The sequence below is a fragment of the Lutra lutra genome, chromosome 2 (assembly GCF_902655055.1).
Source record: "Lutra lutra chromosome 2, mLutLut1.2, whole genome shotgun sequence".
Lineage (NCBI taxonomy): Eukaryota > Metazoa > Chordata > Mammalia > Carnivora > Mustelidae > Lutra > Lutra lutra.
In genome coordinates, this window is record NC_062279.1 from 1,263,484 (window position 1) to 1,283,009 (window position 19,526).

General features: G+C 48.3%; 1 protein-coding gene across 4 annotated transcripts in view; it reads left to right on the forward strand.

Annotated features, from left to right (window-relative positions):
• DLGAP2 (DLG associated protein 2) overlaps positions 1–19,526 on the forward strand; it is a 783,049-nt gene that overhangs the window by 402,830 nt on the left and 360,693 nt on the right. Inside the window, exon 1 of one of the 4 annotated variants that reach the window (XM_047713378.1) lies at positions 6,370–6,443. The exons of the other annotated variants lie outside the window; for them this stretch is intronic. Coding sequence (XP_047569334.1) covers positions 6,410–6,443 — 34 coding nt within the window. The 5' untranslated portion in view covers positions 6,370–6,409. Of the gene's footprint in view, positions 1–6,369; positions 6,444–19,526 lie in introns of those variants that run through there. 4 annotated transcript variants of the gene reach the window in all.

Genomic DNA, 19,526 nt, shown 5'->3' on the forward strand with positions numbered 1-19,526 from the left:
TCTAAGATAGAAACTTCGCCCCCTAAATTCTCTCCTTTGTTCTATGATGAGAATTTGGGAAACCACCAAATAGTATTCAGCACCTTAATAAACTGTTCATTTATCTGAGATCTTGGTTTCTCTAGAAAGAAAATCATCTCATCTGAGTAATGATATGATGCCCTTTTTGTTCGCTGATAGAAATGTAGCTGATGTAACGTTCACTGATGCATTACTTGGGTTCATATCTGCGTGTCAACGTCAGGCTTAAACCTTCATTGCTTTATAATAGATAAACGTTTAAACTAAGTTAAGGAGATCCACATCTGTTTGTTTTCCATAAAAATTTCAATCAGTTTTGCAAGTTAAGACTTTGTCAAATATCCTTTGACTCTATATTGCGAAGATAATCGGCCATACCCAGCTACTAGCTTATGAAGGTGATCACCTTAATTGTTTTCCTAGTATTGCTTCCTGAGTCCTGCAGAGTGCATCTCCGTTGCGTTAGCGGCATTGTTAATATCCTGTATCACTGCATTTCTACTGTCTTGATTCTACTTGGAATTTTCTGTTCGTATCCATCGGTGACCTTGTTCCCTAAGTTTTTTGTGACGTGTTTCTCAGGTTTCTAATAGCAGAGCTGAGCCAGCTTCGTGAGTTAATTTCTCTGTGCCGTACACTTTAAATGGTACAGGAACGCTATTGTCGCTCCTGGGAGAATAGAACTATAAATGTGGCTGTGCCCATCAGCATTTATGAGGTTCTTCGGGACCACAGAGCATATCATCGCCATGGCCCGGGGTGGTCTAAGCCCCCTGCTGCCTCCTGCGTCCGCCTTGGTGATTGTTGCCTCCAGGAGAGGAAGCACCGAGCTACCCCCTTGTCCCTGGGCCGTGTCTGTGCTTCTGCCGCCCGCTCTTGTTCCACAGGGAGAGCCCAGCCTCCCCTCTGCTGAGCCTCCGTTGGAGACTTGAGTCTGCTCCTCAGATGGAAGCGGAGACCCTGCCGCGGCCCCTTCCCACCGCTGCCCTTACGAGCCACCCGCCGCCGTGTGCCGTGCTGCGGCCACAGGTTCCGGAGGACTCTTTCCTCCTGCCGTGCTTTCTCCCAGACTCCCTCCCCGCTGCCCCTGCAGGCCCTCCTCACCACCACCCCCGGCCCCCGTGTCACCCAGAGGCTCCTTTTTATTTTAAATCTCCCAAGGCCTTTCCTGACCAACCTGAAAGAAAGCAGTGGCAATATCGAGTGCCCGACTAAGCCGGCCTCTGGGTGGGGTGACGGCACCCTCCTGTCGCCCAAGCCAGGATGCTCCTGAGAGGACAGCGCTGCTACGAGTCACACTCAAGGCAGCCTGTAAACCAGGACTGTGGACGGCGTGCGACTGATGTGCTCATGTCCTGAATCAGACCGGTCACCCTGGTGTCTGTGCTAGGGGCTCTCGTCTCTGCTCCCCAGAGAAGCCGTGGCAGAGGGTGCAGGAAGGAGGGATGGACATAACCCAGGAGTCCGGCCCTCTTCACTCCCCATGGCTTTCTCCTTAGCTCTCGGTTCCTGGCAGGTGTCCGGTTTCGTCCTTGCTCTGCGCGCCTGAGCCCCACGTGAGCCAGGACGGCGAGTCTCCACTCAACCCCATGGACAGGGTCTCCTTACCACATGCACTGTGGGCTCTCTAGGCATCTCTGCAGAGAAAACAAGTCCATAAATATTTGCTATTCTTGCTACTATCAAGACTTTCTAATTAGCCTTGAATTATACATAATATTCTCTAATGAATTAAGAACCATCTGCTGCTGCTGATACTTCCATGTACGTGGCCGTTTCTGAACTTAACTGGGGAACGTGCGTTCCTCCTCAGACTCAAAGGCACTAGAACTCATGGATAAGAATGCAGGAGGGTTCCAAGAGCTCGGTCTCTGCTCTTCTGCTCTGCTGCCCACTGTGCTCTCAAAATGGAAACAGGCCACGCAGCAAGGGAAGATGACCTCCACCCTTGTGGGAAACAGTTGATTATGTCAACAGAAGAGCTTTGGGACGTTAATGAAGAACGTGCTGCAGAGGGACAGAATGGAAGGAAGTCATGGATGGACCATCCCAGTTTGAGAAAGGACAGAGTCACAACACCCGGTTGGGAATTAATATCATGGGTGGTAGGAGAGCAGAAGTTCGAATGCCCGCGGTTTGCTTAGTGATGGTGCTCTTGACGGCCTGCGGTCCCTGAGTAAGACTGCAGAAGATGCATGCTTGCCTGCGGGTGGGTTGATCTATGTGGGAATGCATGCCCTGAGGACCGTTCCCCGGGGAGGAGCCTGTTACCTGTCTGTGGCGCTGCTCCGTTCCTTCTCATTTGGGAAGGGAGCTACTTCTCCGCTTTCTCTGGCTTCAAGGAGCATGAGTGCACGCGAGAGTGCTTCGTAGGGGTCACGTACATCCGTAGGGCACCAAGAAGCATGCCTAGTGTTAGCACATTTGAGTTTTCAAGTAGAGCATGAAGAAGATCTCAGTTACTGCAAAGGATGAGTGATGATTATAAGTGGCCATGTTTTACTTCCAGTTGGAAGTGTTGGCATTCTGGAGAGTTCCATCACTCTTTGAGGGAATTAGGCTTCTGTCCTAATTTTTGTGGCACCACTGATAGATTTTCTGAGTTAATTCTCTCCTTAAGCTATGCTGTATAATTCCACATTACCGACTATCACCTTCTCCCTCATCATCATACATACATCATTCTCTCTTTCCCACCAAAAAGCTCCTATTTTCCCTGAATCGGATATAAAATAAACAGTGTGATGTAAACAGTAGTAACATAATTAGGGGATAAATTCTGTTCTGTCTTGGTTGATGGAAAGTAATGAAAATCAAGGTAATGAGGAGACATTTTTTTCCAACCAAAGGCGCTGTTTGTCACTACAGTGAGACATAACAAGACGATAGTTCTGCATTTTTAAAGCAGGGCTACAGGGCGGGACAAAAAAGGATGAGTTTGAACCAATTAGTGGGTGGATGACATTTTTCTTTTCTCTACCAGACGACTAATGAAAGTTTAAAATATTAAAGAAAAAAATCATTGTATAATAAGGGCTGTTTAAAAAAAATAGTATGACTAGAATTGCTGATCCTTGCTTCCTCTTCCTTTTTGTGAGCAGGAGAGAAATCCAAGCTAAAATAATGTATTTATTAACTGTCTTCTTGACAGGCTGATAGCATTTTAAGATGAGATTTATTAAAAACCGCGGGTGGCTCCAACATCAGAGATACCCACAAAGTCAGCAGCACTGACTTATCTGGTTCCCAAAAAAAGATTTATCAAATGGATGGACATCATTTGACATGGGGAGCCCCGATGGTTAAATTACCCCCTACCGTCATTATGGAGGGTTTGCAGTGATGGTTTAACCCACCTCGAGTGAGTTCGACCGTTTCCTTCTGGACCTCCAGGAATGGAATCAGGGGCACAATAGGCAGATACTCACTGAGCACCATCCGTAGCTCATCTCCAGCAAGCAGCCAGAGATGGGGAAGAAGCCTCAGGGTCCTTGTCGTGAAGAACACTCAGGGTATTTTCTTGTCTTTTTTTTTTTTTTCAGATTTTATTTATTCATTAGAGAGAGAGAGCACAGGCAGGGAGAGGGGCAGAGGGAGAAGGAGAAGCAGGCTCCCTGCAGAGCTGGGAGCCTGGTTGATGTGGGCTCAATCCCAGGACCCCGGGATCATGACCTGAGCCAAAGGCAGATGCGCCACCATCTGAGCCACCCAGGCGCCCCTCAGGATATTTTCAGCTTTGATTTCTTGTTTTATGTGTCTCCTTGATATTAATTGATATGAAGAAAGATTCAAATTAATCAGTTCATCAAAATGATAGTTTTCAGGCACACAGAATGTTTGAGGGATCGTGGTAGGCAGAATTTAAATTATAAGAATGCTTAGAATTAGATCTCTACTCTCCAACAGCTTATCTTACTTCTCCTTCAGCATTTACCTGGCATTCATGGAGCATTTCCTACCGTCCAGGAGGAAACTTGCTGCCAAGTCCTGAGCACCTGAGAATGAGCCTGCTTGGAAGATACAAAGTATCCAGTAAAATGTTCCTGAATTGAGAAATGCTTATACACAAGTTCATTTCTAAGGACCCCTTTACACCCAAGGTTTCACTTCATCCTCCTGACTACCCTAATGGAATACAGAACAGAAAAGCAACAGAGAAATTCAATGAAACCAAAACTTTATTCTTTTTTTTAAAAAAGATTTTATTTATTTGACAGGGAAAGAGTGAGCAAGTGCATAAGCAGTGGTAGCAGCAGAGGGAGAGGGAGAAGCAGACTCCCCACTGAACAGGGAGCCCCATGCAGGGCTCAATCCCAGGACCCTGAGATCATGACCTGGAGCTGAAGAAAGACACTTACCCACTGAGGCCCCCAGCTTTATTCTTGAAAAAGAAAAGTCAACAAAATTGTTAAGGTTTTAGTTAACTGGTGAAGAAAATATGAGAGACAACTCAAACTGCTAAAATCCAAGTGAATAAAGAGGCATTACAACCAACCTCCAGAAAGAAAAAGAATTTTAAGGTAGCATCCAGAATGTGGGAAGATACTCTGATAAACATGATAAAAATGTTTGGAACCAGACAGAGGTTACATAGCATTGTGAAGGGCTAAATGCCACTGGGTGGTTTTGGTTAACTTTATGTTATGTGAATTTCACCTGAATTTAAAAAAAATTTTTTTTTAATTTTAAGAGGGTACTATAAACAATTATAAGCCAATAAATGTATCACTTATAAGAAATAGATGAAATCTTAGACACACACTCTCAAAAGTGACTCCATAAGAAATAGAAAATCTGAATAGACCTATAAAAAGGAGAGGGATTGCATTAATAATCCACTAACAAAAAATTAGAATGACTGAGTTCATCAGGGTTACAGGAAACAAAATCAATATACAAAAATAAATTGCATTTATGTAGACATCCCATGAACAATCCAACAGTGAGCAAAATGTAACAGAAGTAGTATAGAACTTATGCTGTGACAACTATAAAATATTGTGGAAGGAAATTTAAAAAGATGAAATTAATGGAAAGGCGTCCTACGTTCATGGACCAGATCGATAGACTTCATACTGCAACTGACAGCACTTCCCAGTTGGTCTACCCAGTCTTAGAAATCCCTGTGAAGACCCCGGCTGATTCTCTTCCCCCAGAAATTGACCTGCTGATCCTAGGACTCATCTGAAAATTCAAGGGACTCAGAATAGCCAAAATGGCCAAAAAGAGTTGGTAAGGTCACACTTTCTGATTTCAAAGCTTACTGCAAAGCTACAGTGATCAAGATGGTATAGTTCCAGCAGAAAGACCGACAGAAATAACCGGGATAGAACTGACCGCCCAGAAGTAAACCCTCACAATTATGATCAGTTGCTTTCCAACACGGGCACCAAGACAACTCAGTGGAAAAAAGTTGGCGTTTTCAACAGATGGTGCTGGGACAACTGGGTATTCACGTGAAAATACTTAATTTGAGTCTCCTCTTCATAAAATGGATAAAAACTCATGACTCAGAATGAATCAAAGCTTTAAATATAATAACTAAAACCATTTGAATAAAGCAGAGGCAGATCATAACCTTGGAGTAAGCAGTGCTTTCTTTGATGTTAGTGCCAAAAACACAGGAAAAGCAGATAAATTAGAATTCATCAAAAAATTTTAAAAAGGTTGTGCTTCAAAAAGCACCATCGAGAAAGTGCAAAGAAAACCCAGAGTGGGAGGAAATATTTGCCATTATGTATATGATAAGGATTTTGTATCTAGGATATGTAAAGACCTCCTCCAAGTCAATTTTTCAAAGTACAAATAAACCAATTTTTTTTAAAAGGGAAAGGAGATAAGCAGTAGCTGAGAAGCACATGAAAAGGTGCCCGATACCTTTGCAGATCATCAGGAAAATGCAGGAGAATAGCCCGAGATGCTCCTCACGCCCACTAGGATGTCCATAATGAAGGGTCCAATGATTCGGGGTGTCGGCGAGGGTGTGGAGAAGTCAGGCCCTCATGCACTGACCAGGGGACCAAGTGATGGTGCAGCCAGCGAGGAGAACAGTCCAGCAGTTCCTCGGAGGAGTAAACACAGAGCTGGGCTATGGCCCATGGGCCTACTCGTACGATCTGTACCCAAGATAAATGAAACCTATGCCCACACAAAACTTACCCATAAATGTTCAAAGCGATGTTATGAACAATAGCCGAAGTGTAGTGACAACCCAGATGGCCGTCAGCTGACGAGTGGACCAGTAGATGGTGGTGTGTCCTACTATGGGATGTTTTCCTGCAACAGCAAGGAGTGGGATCCTGACACTCACTACGACATGGGAGAACCTTGAAAACAGTGGAAGAAGCTGGGCACAGGAACCGTGTCTTACAGGACTCCATTCCAGAAAATGTCCAGAAGAGGCGGAGCTTCTCAGAGAGTAGGTCAGTGGTTGCCTGGGGTTGACAGATGCGGACGTGTATGGCATTTCTTTGGGATGTGATGAAAATGTTCTAAAACTGATGGCGGCTGTGGTTGCACAGATCTGTGAGTATACTCAGAACCACCGAATGGCGCACTTTATGTAGGCAAATGGTACGGTATGGGACTCTGTCTCAGTACGGCTCTCCCCCACCCCCCACAGCGGACTCTGTCACATGTAGTCACCACCACTGTTATTTGGAAGACAAGGGCTCTGAGAGCCAGTGTGCAGTTCCTACTTGGTCAAAGTGCTGAAGCTCTTGGGGTGGCTACAGGGGAACATGGAGTCCGGTCTTCCATCCCAACCCTCACTCTGTTCCTACTCTGCGTTTTGTTATATACAAAAGAGCTGCAGGCGCTGGGGAGCTCTGGGGGTGGAGCCTCTGCCTTCGGCTCAGGTCATGATCCTGGGGTCCTGGGATCGAGTCCCGCATCGGGCTCTCTGCTCAGTCAAATAAATAAAATCTTAAAAAAAAAAAAAAAGAGCTGCTGTAGGAACTTGGAAGTATTACATAATCCGTGAATCTGAATTTTGATGAACTCCTTTTCCTTCAGTTTGAAGAAGACTCTGAGATGTGCACTTTGGGCATTTGTACCTTAGCGGTGTCACATTTATGGCTGGTCGTGGCCGACCCCTGTGGTCAGCTACACGTGGCATTGCACTACCGTCTTCCAGGGGCTGTCGGCTGTGGGATCTGGTCTGCTGGTGCGTGGAGCGACCGTTGGGGAATGACTGTTCCGGGCTGGAGCTTGGTGTTTGGACTTTGAGCTGGGATGTCCTTCTCCTCGTGGACCCCAAGGAGCCACACCTCTGGAGCCTGATGCTTTCAGCCAGCTGGGAACACTCCACTCCCCTTTCTCTCAGAGTCTCCGTTTTTGGGCTTTTCTCCAGCCCCATCGTCGTGGTGACCACCCTGCTGACCTACAGGTAGTAAAGAGGAACACAAGGTCTCCTCCGGGTCACCTGACCTTGCACCCACCGGTCTTGTCCCTCAAACAGCATCTGATGGGCTGGGTCAGCAGCAGGCCCGCAAGAGGCGGAATGAGGCGGGGACTGCAAAGTGAAGGCGTCCTCCAGGCCTTTAATGGAGGTTGTCGGTGCTCGTCCCTGGGCTGCTCCATCGACATGGTGCCGTCATGGACTTATTTCTGCTTGAGGCACTGCTGTAGGGCTGACCGCTCTTGGAGGAAGGATTTAGGCAGCATGTTCAGGAACTTGTCTGAGGCCACTGGCTCATTTGCTCATCCTTTTTTTCCACCAACTTTCTTGAATGGCTTTATTGAGATATAATCAGCAAACCATGTAGTTTACCCTTTAAAGCATACAATTTAATGAGTTATAGTGTATTTATAGGGTTGTAAAACCACCACCAGTATGATTTAAACTTAGGACATTTTTGTCCCACACAAAAGCAATCACGTGCCTGTGAACCATCACTCCCCCTCCCAGCGCTGGACAGCCACTGGTGTGCTTCCTGCCTCCACCGACGGTGTGCTCTGGACATCTCCTAGAAAGTGGATCATGCGTCCTGCTGGACTCCTGTGCTCCCTTCACCCAGCACAGTGCTGTCCAGGTCCATCTGTGTCGTAGCAGGCATCAGGACATCGTTCCTTTTATGGCTGAATGCTGTCCCACCTTATGGATATACTCAATTTGCCCATCGATCAAGGGCTGCACACTCGAGCTCTGTCCCTCTGGGCTCTGAGGAGCCATGCTGCTGTGTAGTGATGTGCGTACCTTGTACATATTCCGCTGACTTTCGTTGGCTGTGTGCTGGACCCTGGGCCATGCGGTCATCATTTCAAAGGTAGATCTGGTCTTGTCTCTGCTCCACGGGGCCCTTGATTTAAAAGCAGGGTAAGCTGCCATCCCAAGAGGGCAGGTGCTGTGACTGTCTCATCAGCTACGGGAAAGTCCCACCTGTCAGCATCCTGGTGGTGGCCACTGTGGCCGAGCACAGAATGTACAACAGGGCGGGGTGGTGGTGACTGGCCACGAAGCCTTCGGGGTGCGCTGAAGAGCCACTGATGTTGGGAAGGGGTCGAGGTGAGACTCAGCCTCAAAAGTCCTGAGCCCCACACTGGAAGGCCCTGCTGTCTACTTTTTGCTCTGCTGATGGGTATTGATGGACGGTCTTGGGCAGCGAGTCTGCTGAGTACCTGTCAGTTGTCGTTCTAAGCGACCAAAGGAAACAGACATGCAGAATGGAAGGTTCCCTCAGGGGTCTCACTCCCTCCTTGACCAGACATGCTGAATACTGGAGGCGTGGGGCCCACGGGGTCACAGTCAAAGCTGCACGTCTGTGTTCTGGGTGGGATGGCATCCTGCAGGTGTGGACAGAGGAGAGAAATCATGGATGTCGCAGGATGTCTGCGAGGGTGAGCCTCACCACCCTGGGAGGACCTGGGGTTATGCTCCGGCTGCTGGCTCGTGATGGTGCTGGTGACACTCCCAAGTGAACGTGTTTTCAAAGACAAACCGTCTGCGGGAAGTGCTTCCTTGCTCTCTAGACTAAAACTGTAAGAAAGCCTGAGTTTAGGAAAGTGTCCCAGCTTCCTTCCAAGGGGGAAGGTACTGTGTGGTCATTGCTATCAGGGACCGTATTGGTTTCCTGGGACTGCTGTGATGAACCACCACAACCTGGGGCTCACACAGCAGATGCCTGGGGCCCCACGTTTTGACCCGGGGAGTCTCATCCAGGGTCAGCAGTGCGGGCTCCTGCCAAGGCAGGGAAGAGGGTCTGTGGCAGGCCCACCTTGCCGTGGTGGCCCCGTGGCTCGGGCAGAGCCCTGTCTTCACCCAGAGCTCCCCCGTGTGCACCTCTGTGTGCACGTGACCCTCTGTATGAGGGCACCAGTCCCACTGGAGTAGGGACACTCGGATGACCTTGTCAAATGGCCTCTGATTCCATCTGCAGTGACCCTATGGGTATGGGAGGGGGCAGTTAGGACTTCCACATGTGAATTTGGGGGACCACAGTTCAACCTTTAAGACGTTATTTCAGTTCTCAAATCCCATGTCAGGGACTGGTTTGAAAACAAGGCTTGAAATTCTGTTCAGTGATCTGAATTTGACTGTGGGACTGCTCATGAATTTGGTTTCGTTTCCTATCTTTGACGTAAAGTGTGAGATGGTGAGAATTAATCTCAGGAGATGGTGTGGCTGGGGCTTCCATCTGTCCCAGCTGAGTTCGTGCACAATGTCGATCCCAAGCGTGGTGCACACGGTTTTTAATGCTTTGCTAGTGTAATACTGGGCGGAGGGTTCCCTCCTGCCTTGAAGCATTATTTATGTCTTCCTTGGAGTCCCTGCGGTTTGGCACGCAGACGCCTGCCTCGAGGACCACGGCAGCAGGCCCAGCGTGGTGCGTTGGGGGTCCTCGATGCCAGTCTGTCCTGGGGGGAAACAGTCACCTCCCAAACTCTCCTGGGTTTCATTTTAACCGACGGAAGTGACTTGTACTAACTGCGTAATTGTGATTTCTCAGAGCGTGAGTGTGATTTAGATTTAAGTCGGCAAAAATAGGTAAGTGTTTTTAAAAGAAGTGATAGGTTCTGGAAACCTTCAGATTGTCCTTACTTTGTTTTCTAGCTCAGCAACACCTCCAGTCTTGCATCTGGTGATTAAATTTTCACAACGTAGAAATACGGAGAAAAATACAGCTGTCACACTCTTCAAGTGACTTTTCTAATAAATCTTTTTGAAGTTTTCATATGACGATTTACATCAATTATGGGCATTGCCTCTGTTTTAAGTGTTTCCTTACGATGTGAGATTATCTCTGAGGGCTCCACGGGGAAGACGCGCATCTAAGGCTTGCTCTGGTGATTGGCGTTGCGCTGTAATGCGGTGTGACGGGACTTAATTTGTAGATAAACTTACCTGAAGGGACTGACACAGGAACAGAAGTCTCTCAGCTTACGCAAACCACAGAAATTAATTAACGTGGAAGCACTAATTAGTTTATCCAATTTGCTGGCTGAGTTCTGGGCACCGAGGGACTGAGAAGGGCCTGGCTCAGTTGTGTGAGGTGTGAGGTGGGCAGAGGAGAAAGGGTACTGGGGAGGCTGCAGCGACGAGGCTGCGAGGTCTACACTGCCCTCCCAGACTGGAGGAGGCACTGGAGCGGGAGAGGGAGCGCCTAGGAGGTCACCAGCTGGGTGGCCGGCACCTCAGCTTCCTGGGTCACCTGTCTGTCTCCTGTCCACATGGGGACAGGCCGGTGTGGCCGGGTCACTTGTGGGCCATAGAATATTCCTCTCTGGAATGCCTCCCCCACCCTGTTTCCTCTTGAATGTTGCTCAAGGTCATTTCCTCAAAGAAACTTCCCCACCTGGAGAGGTAGGTCCTTTCCTATCATTTTGTGCCCCTCTCCTTGGGAGCACTGGCTACAGGTGGCACACTACATTGATTCCTGTTACTCCCTTCCTCTCCTGCAGCAAGTCCTGGGAGGGAGAAGCCTGCAGTGAATGAAGGAATGAGAACTTCCCAGGCTGGTTCAATGTCTGCTCCCTGCAAACACGTTCCTGACCCCACCACCTGATAGCGAACTCCAGCGTTCCTCCCATTTTCCACTTTGCTTTGTTATATTTTATTTGCGTGCATGTTCCTCTCTCCGTGGAAGGACACTCCTGGCACTTAGTGACTTAGTGTGGGGCCGGCGTCCCAGCAAGTGCTCCCAGCCTTCGTGCTAAACGAACATGGGAGGGGGATCAGCAAGTGGGGAGCCGGTGGGAGCCTCCAGAGCCTCCCTCCAGACCCGCTCCTTGCTGGGTCTCTCCGGGCAGGAGCCTGTACCCCTCAGAGCCCGCATGTAGAGAAAATGGGATTCTGTCGGGTCTTGCCATCTGTTTACTTTACTAAAGCTGCCGTGTGTCTCTCTGTGCACACGTCCCTGTGAACCCGCATACTGGAGAACTGTGGCCATTTCTAATGCTGACTGCCCAGGAGTCTCCCCTGAGTCATGTGGTGTGGGGGACAGGGAGCCCCTGCTCTGAGAAAAACAGACTGGGCTCCCAATCCCAGTCCTGATGCTGGCTGGCCACATTGTTTTGAGAAAGAGAGGAGGAGCACAAGGAGTCAGAGAGGTGGGAGGCTGGCGGCTGGCCTCTGGGGAGGAGGACCCAGCGGCGCCCAAGCATGTCCGTGGGAGCCTATCTGCCGGCGAGAATGTTCGCGTGCTTGTGTGGTGTTGGCGGGAAGAGGAGCTGGCTTGAGTGGCCCTGGTCTTCCCTGTTCTTACCTGCAGCCCAGTGTTCTCTGCCAGCGATCACGTTCCGAGCTCTGTGCTCCCGTTGCCTGTTCCTGTCCTTCTCACGAAAAGCTGTAAGATTAGTTACTTCCTAGTTTCGACACATTAGTGTGAGAGGTTGGGTGGCTGCCTAGCTCCTTGGATTTTCGCTGCATGGCCCGCTTTTTTCCGAAGTGAGATTTCAAAAACAATAAACCAGAAAACTATCCAGGCATTGTTTCCCCATGTTTCACAGTCCGCCTGCAAGGAAGGGGCCTTCCAGCCTGAGGCCGGCACCGTGCTCTTGAGTCCTAAGCAGTCGCTGTCTTACCTCTCTGGTCTTTCTTCCAGATGCTCATCTACCAGCTACAGAGAAATCACTCTGAAATCCAAATTTATTTATATAACCGCCTTGCTTAAATGCCTAAAATAGCTTCATTGTCCTTCAGGATGCAGGCCCACTCCCAGGCACCTTTTCTTTTATTAAGCAAGTTACACAAGTGGATTAAAAATCTTAGAATCTGACCCTGGGTGACCTTCCTGTTCCAAGCCCTGCCTCAGGTGTGGCCAGACATTGGCGGTTTTCTATATGCTGGTGGTTCTTTCTTGTTTCAGAGGACGTGATGCAGTTTCGGGGTGGATTTATTTATTTATTTATTTATTTTTAAGATTGATTTATTTTAGAGAGAGAAGGAGCACGAGTGGGAGGGGCAGAAGGAGAGAGGGAGAAAAGCTGACTCCCCACTGAGCAGGGAGCCTGACTCCATCCCAGGAGGCTGAGATCCTGGCCTGAGCCAAAATCCAGAGTCAGACACTTAACCGACTGAGCCTCCCAGGTGCCCCTGGTCCACGGTATATTCACACGTGCAAATGGGTATCTCTCCTCTGCACAAGTTAGCTTTGTTCCTCCAGTTCCCAGCCAGTGTTGGACACACGACACAGGTGCTCAAATAGTCATTGTGTAAATGTATCGAAGACCGTTTTCACTCAGCATTGCATGATGTGGACTGAGATATGCACCGACAGCTGTACAGATAGCATGCGTAATCTCCCGAGGAAGAAAGACAAATCGTTCTAATGCGACTCAGGTATTACTTGGAAAGAGATGCTCTGGAAACACACAGAGGTGCCATTTAAGTCATCCTGGGCAATTACAGGTGACTTCTGAAACGACTGACATTTAAAATAAATCGTAAGCAATGAATAGTGTTTCAGCAAATGGTGCTGAATATTCTCATGCAAAAGAATGAAGCTGAGCCCCTATCTCACACCATATGCAAAACTTAAAATAAAATCCATCAAAGACTTAAATGTAAGAGCTGAAATTACAAAACAATGAATACAAATCTTCGGATTTTTAGAGTAAGTAACGGTTTCTTCAATAGGACACCAAAAGCAACAAAGGTGGAAAAAGACTAATAGAGTTTTATTAAAATTAAAAATGTTTGTGTTTCAGAGGTCACCATCAAGAAAGTGAGAATGAAAACCCATTGAATAGGGAAAAATGCTAATCATATACATAATAACGGCATGTGTCTAGACATTACAGAGAATTCTTATAAATCAATAATAGACAAATAAGTCAATAAAAGAATGAGCAAAGGACTTTACATAGATATTTCTGCGAATATACAAATAGCCCAATAAGTACGTGGAAATGTGTGCAATCCATTACACATCAGAGAAACACAAATCAAAGTCACTGGGGGACACCACTTCATACCCACTGAGACGGCTATAATCAAAGAGACAGTAATAAGTGTTGGCAAGACTATGGAGAAAGTGGAACCCTCACATCTTCCTGTTTGTTGGGAATATAAAGTGGTACAGCCACTTGGGGAAACAGTTTGGTGTTTCCTCAAAATGTTAAACATAGAGTTACCATATGACCAGAAATTTACTCTTTTGTGTGTATCCAAGAGAAATGAAACCCAGGTCCACTCAGATACTTGTACGTGAGTACTCATAGGGGTATATTCACAATGGTCAAAAGTGCAAACAACCCAACACTCCAACAACCAAGAAATGGGCCAATAGATGATGATATATCCGTAGCGTGGACCTTTACCTAACAATCATGAGGAGGAAGCACTGACGCATTCTCTAGCAGAATGAACCTTGCAAACATTTTTCTAAATGAAGCCAGTCACATATTAAAACCCTGTAGGACTCCATTCACATGAATTGTGCAGAATGGTCAAGGGTAGACAGCAATTAGATGAGTGGTTTCCAGGGGCTGGGAAGAGGAAGGACTGGAAGTTGATTGGTAAAGGGTACAGGATGGAAATGTCCTAAAATGGATTGTGGTACTGACTGCACAACTCCATGAATATGCTGAAAACCATTGAACTGTGCTCTGTAAATGGGTGAAGTCAATGGTATATAAGTGATATCTGAACAGAGCTGTTCTTTTAAAAAATTGCTAGGCAAAAAGGAGAAGGAGTCATTTGCCAGGCAAAGAAGGGCAGAAAGACACACTCACGAACAATACATAGCATGTGCGAGCACCCAGCGCTACAGAACAGCCTGGCTTGGTGAGAGAGCATGGAGTGGTCTGTTGTGGGTCAGGTGTAGCCTAGCAGAGAGAGAGAGGTACTTTCTGTTTCTTCCTGACAAGCAAAGCCTGTGTCATGTAGGAAGTGGACCTACTGACAGGATTAGAGCAAGGGAGTAATGTTCTTTTAACTTCCATATTTAAATTTTGTGTTGAAATTTGTTCCTGTTATTTGTGTATGACATATGGCTACCTTTCAACTCAGATGAACACATTTGGGTCCTCAAATACATTAAGTGTGCTATGAATCGGGTCCCCATATGTGTCTTCTGAACACTTTGTAATCACCTATTAAATTTGGTTGCTTTAATGTTCAGGTTGTACATGATTGACCCAAACAAAATAAATTAATGAGAGAAACTATTCTAAGGCTGAAAGAGTTCTAGATACTTTCAGTCTAATCTGGAAATCTGTTCATGTGTTCCTACCTATCCTGGTGCTGTTCAGTACCATAAGAAGTTGGGCTGATGATGCTTTCAGCTACGTTATTATTGCTTTTCAGGTTTTCACCCCTCTTCCTTCTCTCCGTGCCTTTCTACTGATATGACTTGTCCCTGGCTGCCAAGATCTCAATGAACCTGTTAGCAACATTTCAACTCCGCCTTTTTCAACTCAGCTGCCCCTCTGAATTTGGGGGGTCACTCGTGCCCTCCTACACAGGGTTGCAACATTAATATAATTTTAGGTGTCCGTATTTTTTAAATCCCTTTCAGACTTGAAGACAAGGCTTCCATTATAGCTATGTTTGGCCCCAAATCAAGGTAATATTTCATAGTCTGAACTATCACAAGGACTTATTCTCTTTGAAAAATAAATTCAAGATAAATTCAAAAACATTTGTAAAGACCCTATACTTTGTCAGGTAGGCTTAACTGCCTTTCAACTTCATCCACTGTCTACAAGTGACAGAAATGGAGAAGAAATAGGCTACGATGGGCCAAAAAATAGAAAATACCAATTCAAGTAAAATTAAAGTATGACAGCCACCACCTAGTGAATATTGTTTTAAATTTTACAGTGGAGTTCTTCCTGCACAGCCGTATGAGTAATGAATGATCCCAGATGGGACAGATTAATAACAGCCTCTGTCCATGGTACTAAATAACACCTTGCTCATCCACTCCTGCGGTTCCTGCTGTGATAAATGATTACCTTGCCATGAACAAAGAAAGCTTTAGGCTTAAAAATAAGTGATATTTTGCTGACACTTTTTGAACAAACCAAGGACACACTGATGCCAGGGAAAAGATATTTGATGCAAAAGGTCCCAGTGGAAATATTAATGGATTATGGAAGTGGAAGTGGCTTGGACCTGCCATTACCTGTGGGGCTGGCGGTCAGGTCCCTGCCCATCGTCCACCCGAGTCCTCCTGGGGTTGTAGACTGTGTCGTGGTTTTGTTACTTCATGCAGATTCACATTAGTTTGATGACAATAAATTAGGTTGAGTCCTCTGTGGCTAGTATTTATTGTGATGATCAGAAGTCTACACGGAACATGACTGAACACTTAGTCTCCGGAGCAGGAGCACCTGTTAATGGGCCATTCCACAGTGGGAGGACAAACGCTGCCTACACTCACGCACTTCTGTGTGCGAGTCTATCTCTGTGTGCTGATTTGTAGGAGAGAGGCATTCAAACAGAAGTGTGCATATGATTATATATGTTTTTATGTATTTGTATTTGTGTTTGAATATGTTATGTCTTTATATATAATATAGTACCCATACATGTGTCTGCATATTTATACTAGATCCGTATGGAAGCACTACTCCGGCGAGTGACTACATATTCATGTGAGTCTAGTTTGGTATGACACAGAACACATACGGAATGTCAACGTTATGATGTTGGATTGACAAGAATTAATGTAAATCTTGGGGAGGAGGGAATGGAGTCTTTATTTTCAAAGATTGTTCTGATGCTGAAACCTATCTGGGCACAGGTTCTGGGGAGACCCAGCCTTGGCCTCTGAACACATCCAGTTGAGAGAGAGGAACACCCCCCTCCATCACTAACTGACTGGGAAAGAACCCTGTGACCCAAAGGAAGAAGCAGTGACTGGTTGTGCAGCACTGGTGGGAACTGGCAGCCGGGACTGGTCCTCGGGGAGGGGCGAGCACCAGATGTTAGTCAGAGGCAGGTGCCGGGCAGAGGAGCCGGAGAGGTCAGCCTGGCACAGTTGTGTTCCGAGGCTCTCAGATGCTGGCAGACGAGTGGTCCCTGAGTGGGGGCTGCCTGCCCCCGGGCTCTGTTTCTCATCACACTGTGCAGCTGGTCCATCTCCCTGTTTGTTCACGTGTCCCCGCCCTCCTGCTTTAGCTCACGCCCTTGTCTGGTGCATCTTCTAGCCTGGGCCTCGCAGGTGCTGTGTCCTGTCTGAGACACGGCACGTGGCCCCGCTTTACCGCTGGCTAACAGAGTCCCCACCGTTGCGCACATTCTGTGCGGTTTGCTGATGCCACTCCTCATGGTGAGGAGAGCCGTGAGCATTCTGATTTACTGAGCCCACTTTCATCGAGTGTCTCTTGTGTGCCAGGCACTGTTGTAGACTGGGAGACAGAGGAGCACGAGGAACAGGAGGCAGGCTGGGGTCGTGGTCTGCTGCGCGGGGGAGAGCAATGTCAGAGCTTTCTCCAAGCGCACCAGGGCCTCAGCCTGGACGTGAGCCAGGGCCAGGGATAGAGAAGGACAGCAGAGGGGTCTAGGGTGTATCTCTCATGGCAGGGGAGGCAGCTCTGTGTGGAGGTCTGGAAGATGAGCATTCTGGAGAGGGTACAGCAGATGCAAGACCTCTCCCTCAGTGCTTTGAGGACAGAGCCCTGTAGCCAGTGCCAGCATCGGAAGAGCAAGGGTCAGAGCCTTGCAGGCATTGGGAGAAGTTCAGCTGCTCTCCTAAGAGGGAGGGGGACCGGCCAGAGCGTCCCAGAGGGTGCAGCGCAGTCGGACGTGCACTGCAGAATTGGCGCCTTGAACTCCATGCTGGACCTGGGAACAGCCAGGAGGCTCCCTGCTGTGTGGTCAGTGCCAGGTCACTTGGGGACATGGCCTTGGCAGTATGGATGGAGGCAGGGAGTGGGTTCATGATGAATCCTAGACTTGCAGTGTGAGAGGACTAATGATGAGTCAGATGTAGGAGGGAAGGGAAATAATCAAACCCTACCCCTCCGTGTTAGCCTCGGTCAACTCTGTGAGTCACGATGAGACACGAGGGACCCAAACATACCATCCACGCTGAGTGAAAACAGTGCATCTGAACATCTGTGGGGCAAGGTACCCTGTGTGACCCTGTGACGGTAGATACAACTCACTGTAACGGTGGGTAAGAGACTCTGAACATTTGTCCAATCCCGCAGAGAGTACGGCACCACAAGGGAACCTGCGGGCGATGAGGAGTGTGCATGTCTCATCAGTGTTGACAAGTGTGCCGTCTCCTGTGGGCATGGGGGTGGGGGAAGCTCTGGAGACGGGGAGGTCGGGACTTGGCGGACATCCCTGCACCTTGCTCTCCATTTGGCTGTGAGGCTGAAACACCTTAAGCACTGGAATCTGTACAAAGTAAAACAAAGGACAGCCCAGCCACCGGTCCGTCTGACTTCCCATGCTGCAGATGTAATTGGTAGGATTTGGGACTCTTCCAGTTTGGGCTTGAGCAGTGGGGGGTCAGCGTGGCATCATCGGGCAGCAGAAGTCCCCGGGGTTAGAACCATACATGTGTCTTTGGTGGCTCACCTCAGTGGCAGCAGGAAGGACGGTCTTGGTTGGTTTGGACTCTGTAACTGGGGCAGGGGTTTCTAAACCAGAAACTTGGGTTTCCTCACAGGGGTGGAGCCTGGGAGTCTGAGAGGTGTCAGTGCAGTCGGTTCCTGGAGAGGACCTCTCCTGGGTTGTCCCGACGTGGTACAAAAAGTGGGGGCAGATCTCTGGGGTCCATTGGATGAGGGCGCTGAGCCCATCTTGGAGGCTCCACCATCATGACCTTGTCACTTTCCAAAGGTCCCACCTCCTAATGCTGTCACTTTGGGGACTCCATTTCAGCCTGTGAATTTTGGGGGGTGGATACAAACATTCAGTCCCTAGCACAAATGGCTCAGCCCCCACACTTTAGAGGACATGCCCTCCAGGAACAGACGCCGGGTATCTGGTACTTGCACACTGTGTTCATAGCACCACGACTCACCGTGGCCTGAAAGCAGAGGTGTCTCAAGCATCCACAGATGGGCAAACGGATAAACACGGAGTGGCCCCTGCATGCGGCAGAACAACCTTTTTCAGCCCTCAGCGGGAAGGGAATTCGTACCCAGGCTACACACAGAGGCATCACACAGATGTTATGCTCCATGAGCTAAGTGTGGGGGTGAGGACCTCCGCCCCTGACTGCAAGGAGCACAGACGTGTGTGTGCTCCAAGGACCCCTGGTGGCCCACAGGAACACCCATCAGGAGGCCATGGTGTGCTGGGCAGCAGTGACCATGCAGATGCTGGGGGTGGGGCGCTGTGGTGCGAGAGAGTGACTGAGTGTGCAGTGGGTGGCCTGGACTTGGGGAGGCATCCCTGCACGAACGCTGGGGCTCTGCTGTGGTTGCACGTCAAGCTTCGGCAGGCCTAGCGCTCCAGCCTGGGCTCAGGGAAGGGGAGATCCATGCAGGCCACGAGCAGGACCCTGGGCTGCTGGTGTTCAGGAGAGAGGATCATGGTATTGGCACTGAGCTGGGAAAGGTCCTTGGAACCCAGAAATCAGGCTTAACACAAGGTTTGTTCCCACTGTCCCCTGGACAGTGGCTAAAGTAACGTGGAGAGCGGCTTATGTGTGTTGTTGATGGCAAGGACAGAAGTGCCAAGAAGACCTCATGTTCAGAATTCATGGCCGCCATGGATGTCTTTCAAGAACAGCTTCCTGCAAACAAACGGAAGTCAGTTGTGGTCCTGGCCATGAACTTGCCTGCGTGACTGGCCAGCAACTTCCTTTCTGCAGGCTCCTCTTGTACTGACTGAACGAAAGACCTAAGGATGCTGGTTATTTACCCAGAGCTGTCGTGGGAGTTAATAAGACTGGAGGCGTGAGGATCTTTGCGTTTCATACACAAAAATGGCAGAGAATAGAGTGACCCATTGATTATTCACAGACGAGCCATTTACTTTACGGTGAGCCCCCAGTCCCAGCGCATCTCTGCCTGCCAGTGAGCATACACTTGAGTGAATAATATCGGGACCCTGTTTTTCTTCAGACATTCCCATCAGTTATTTAACTTTCTTAAGTCAA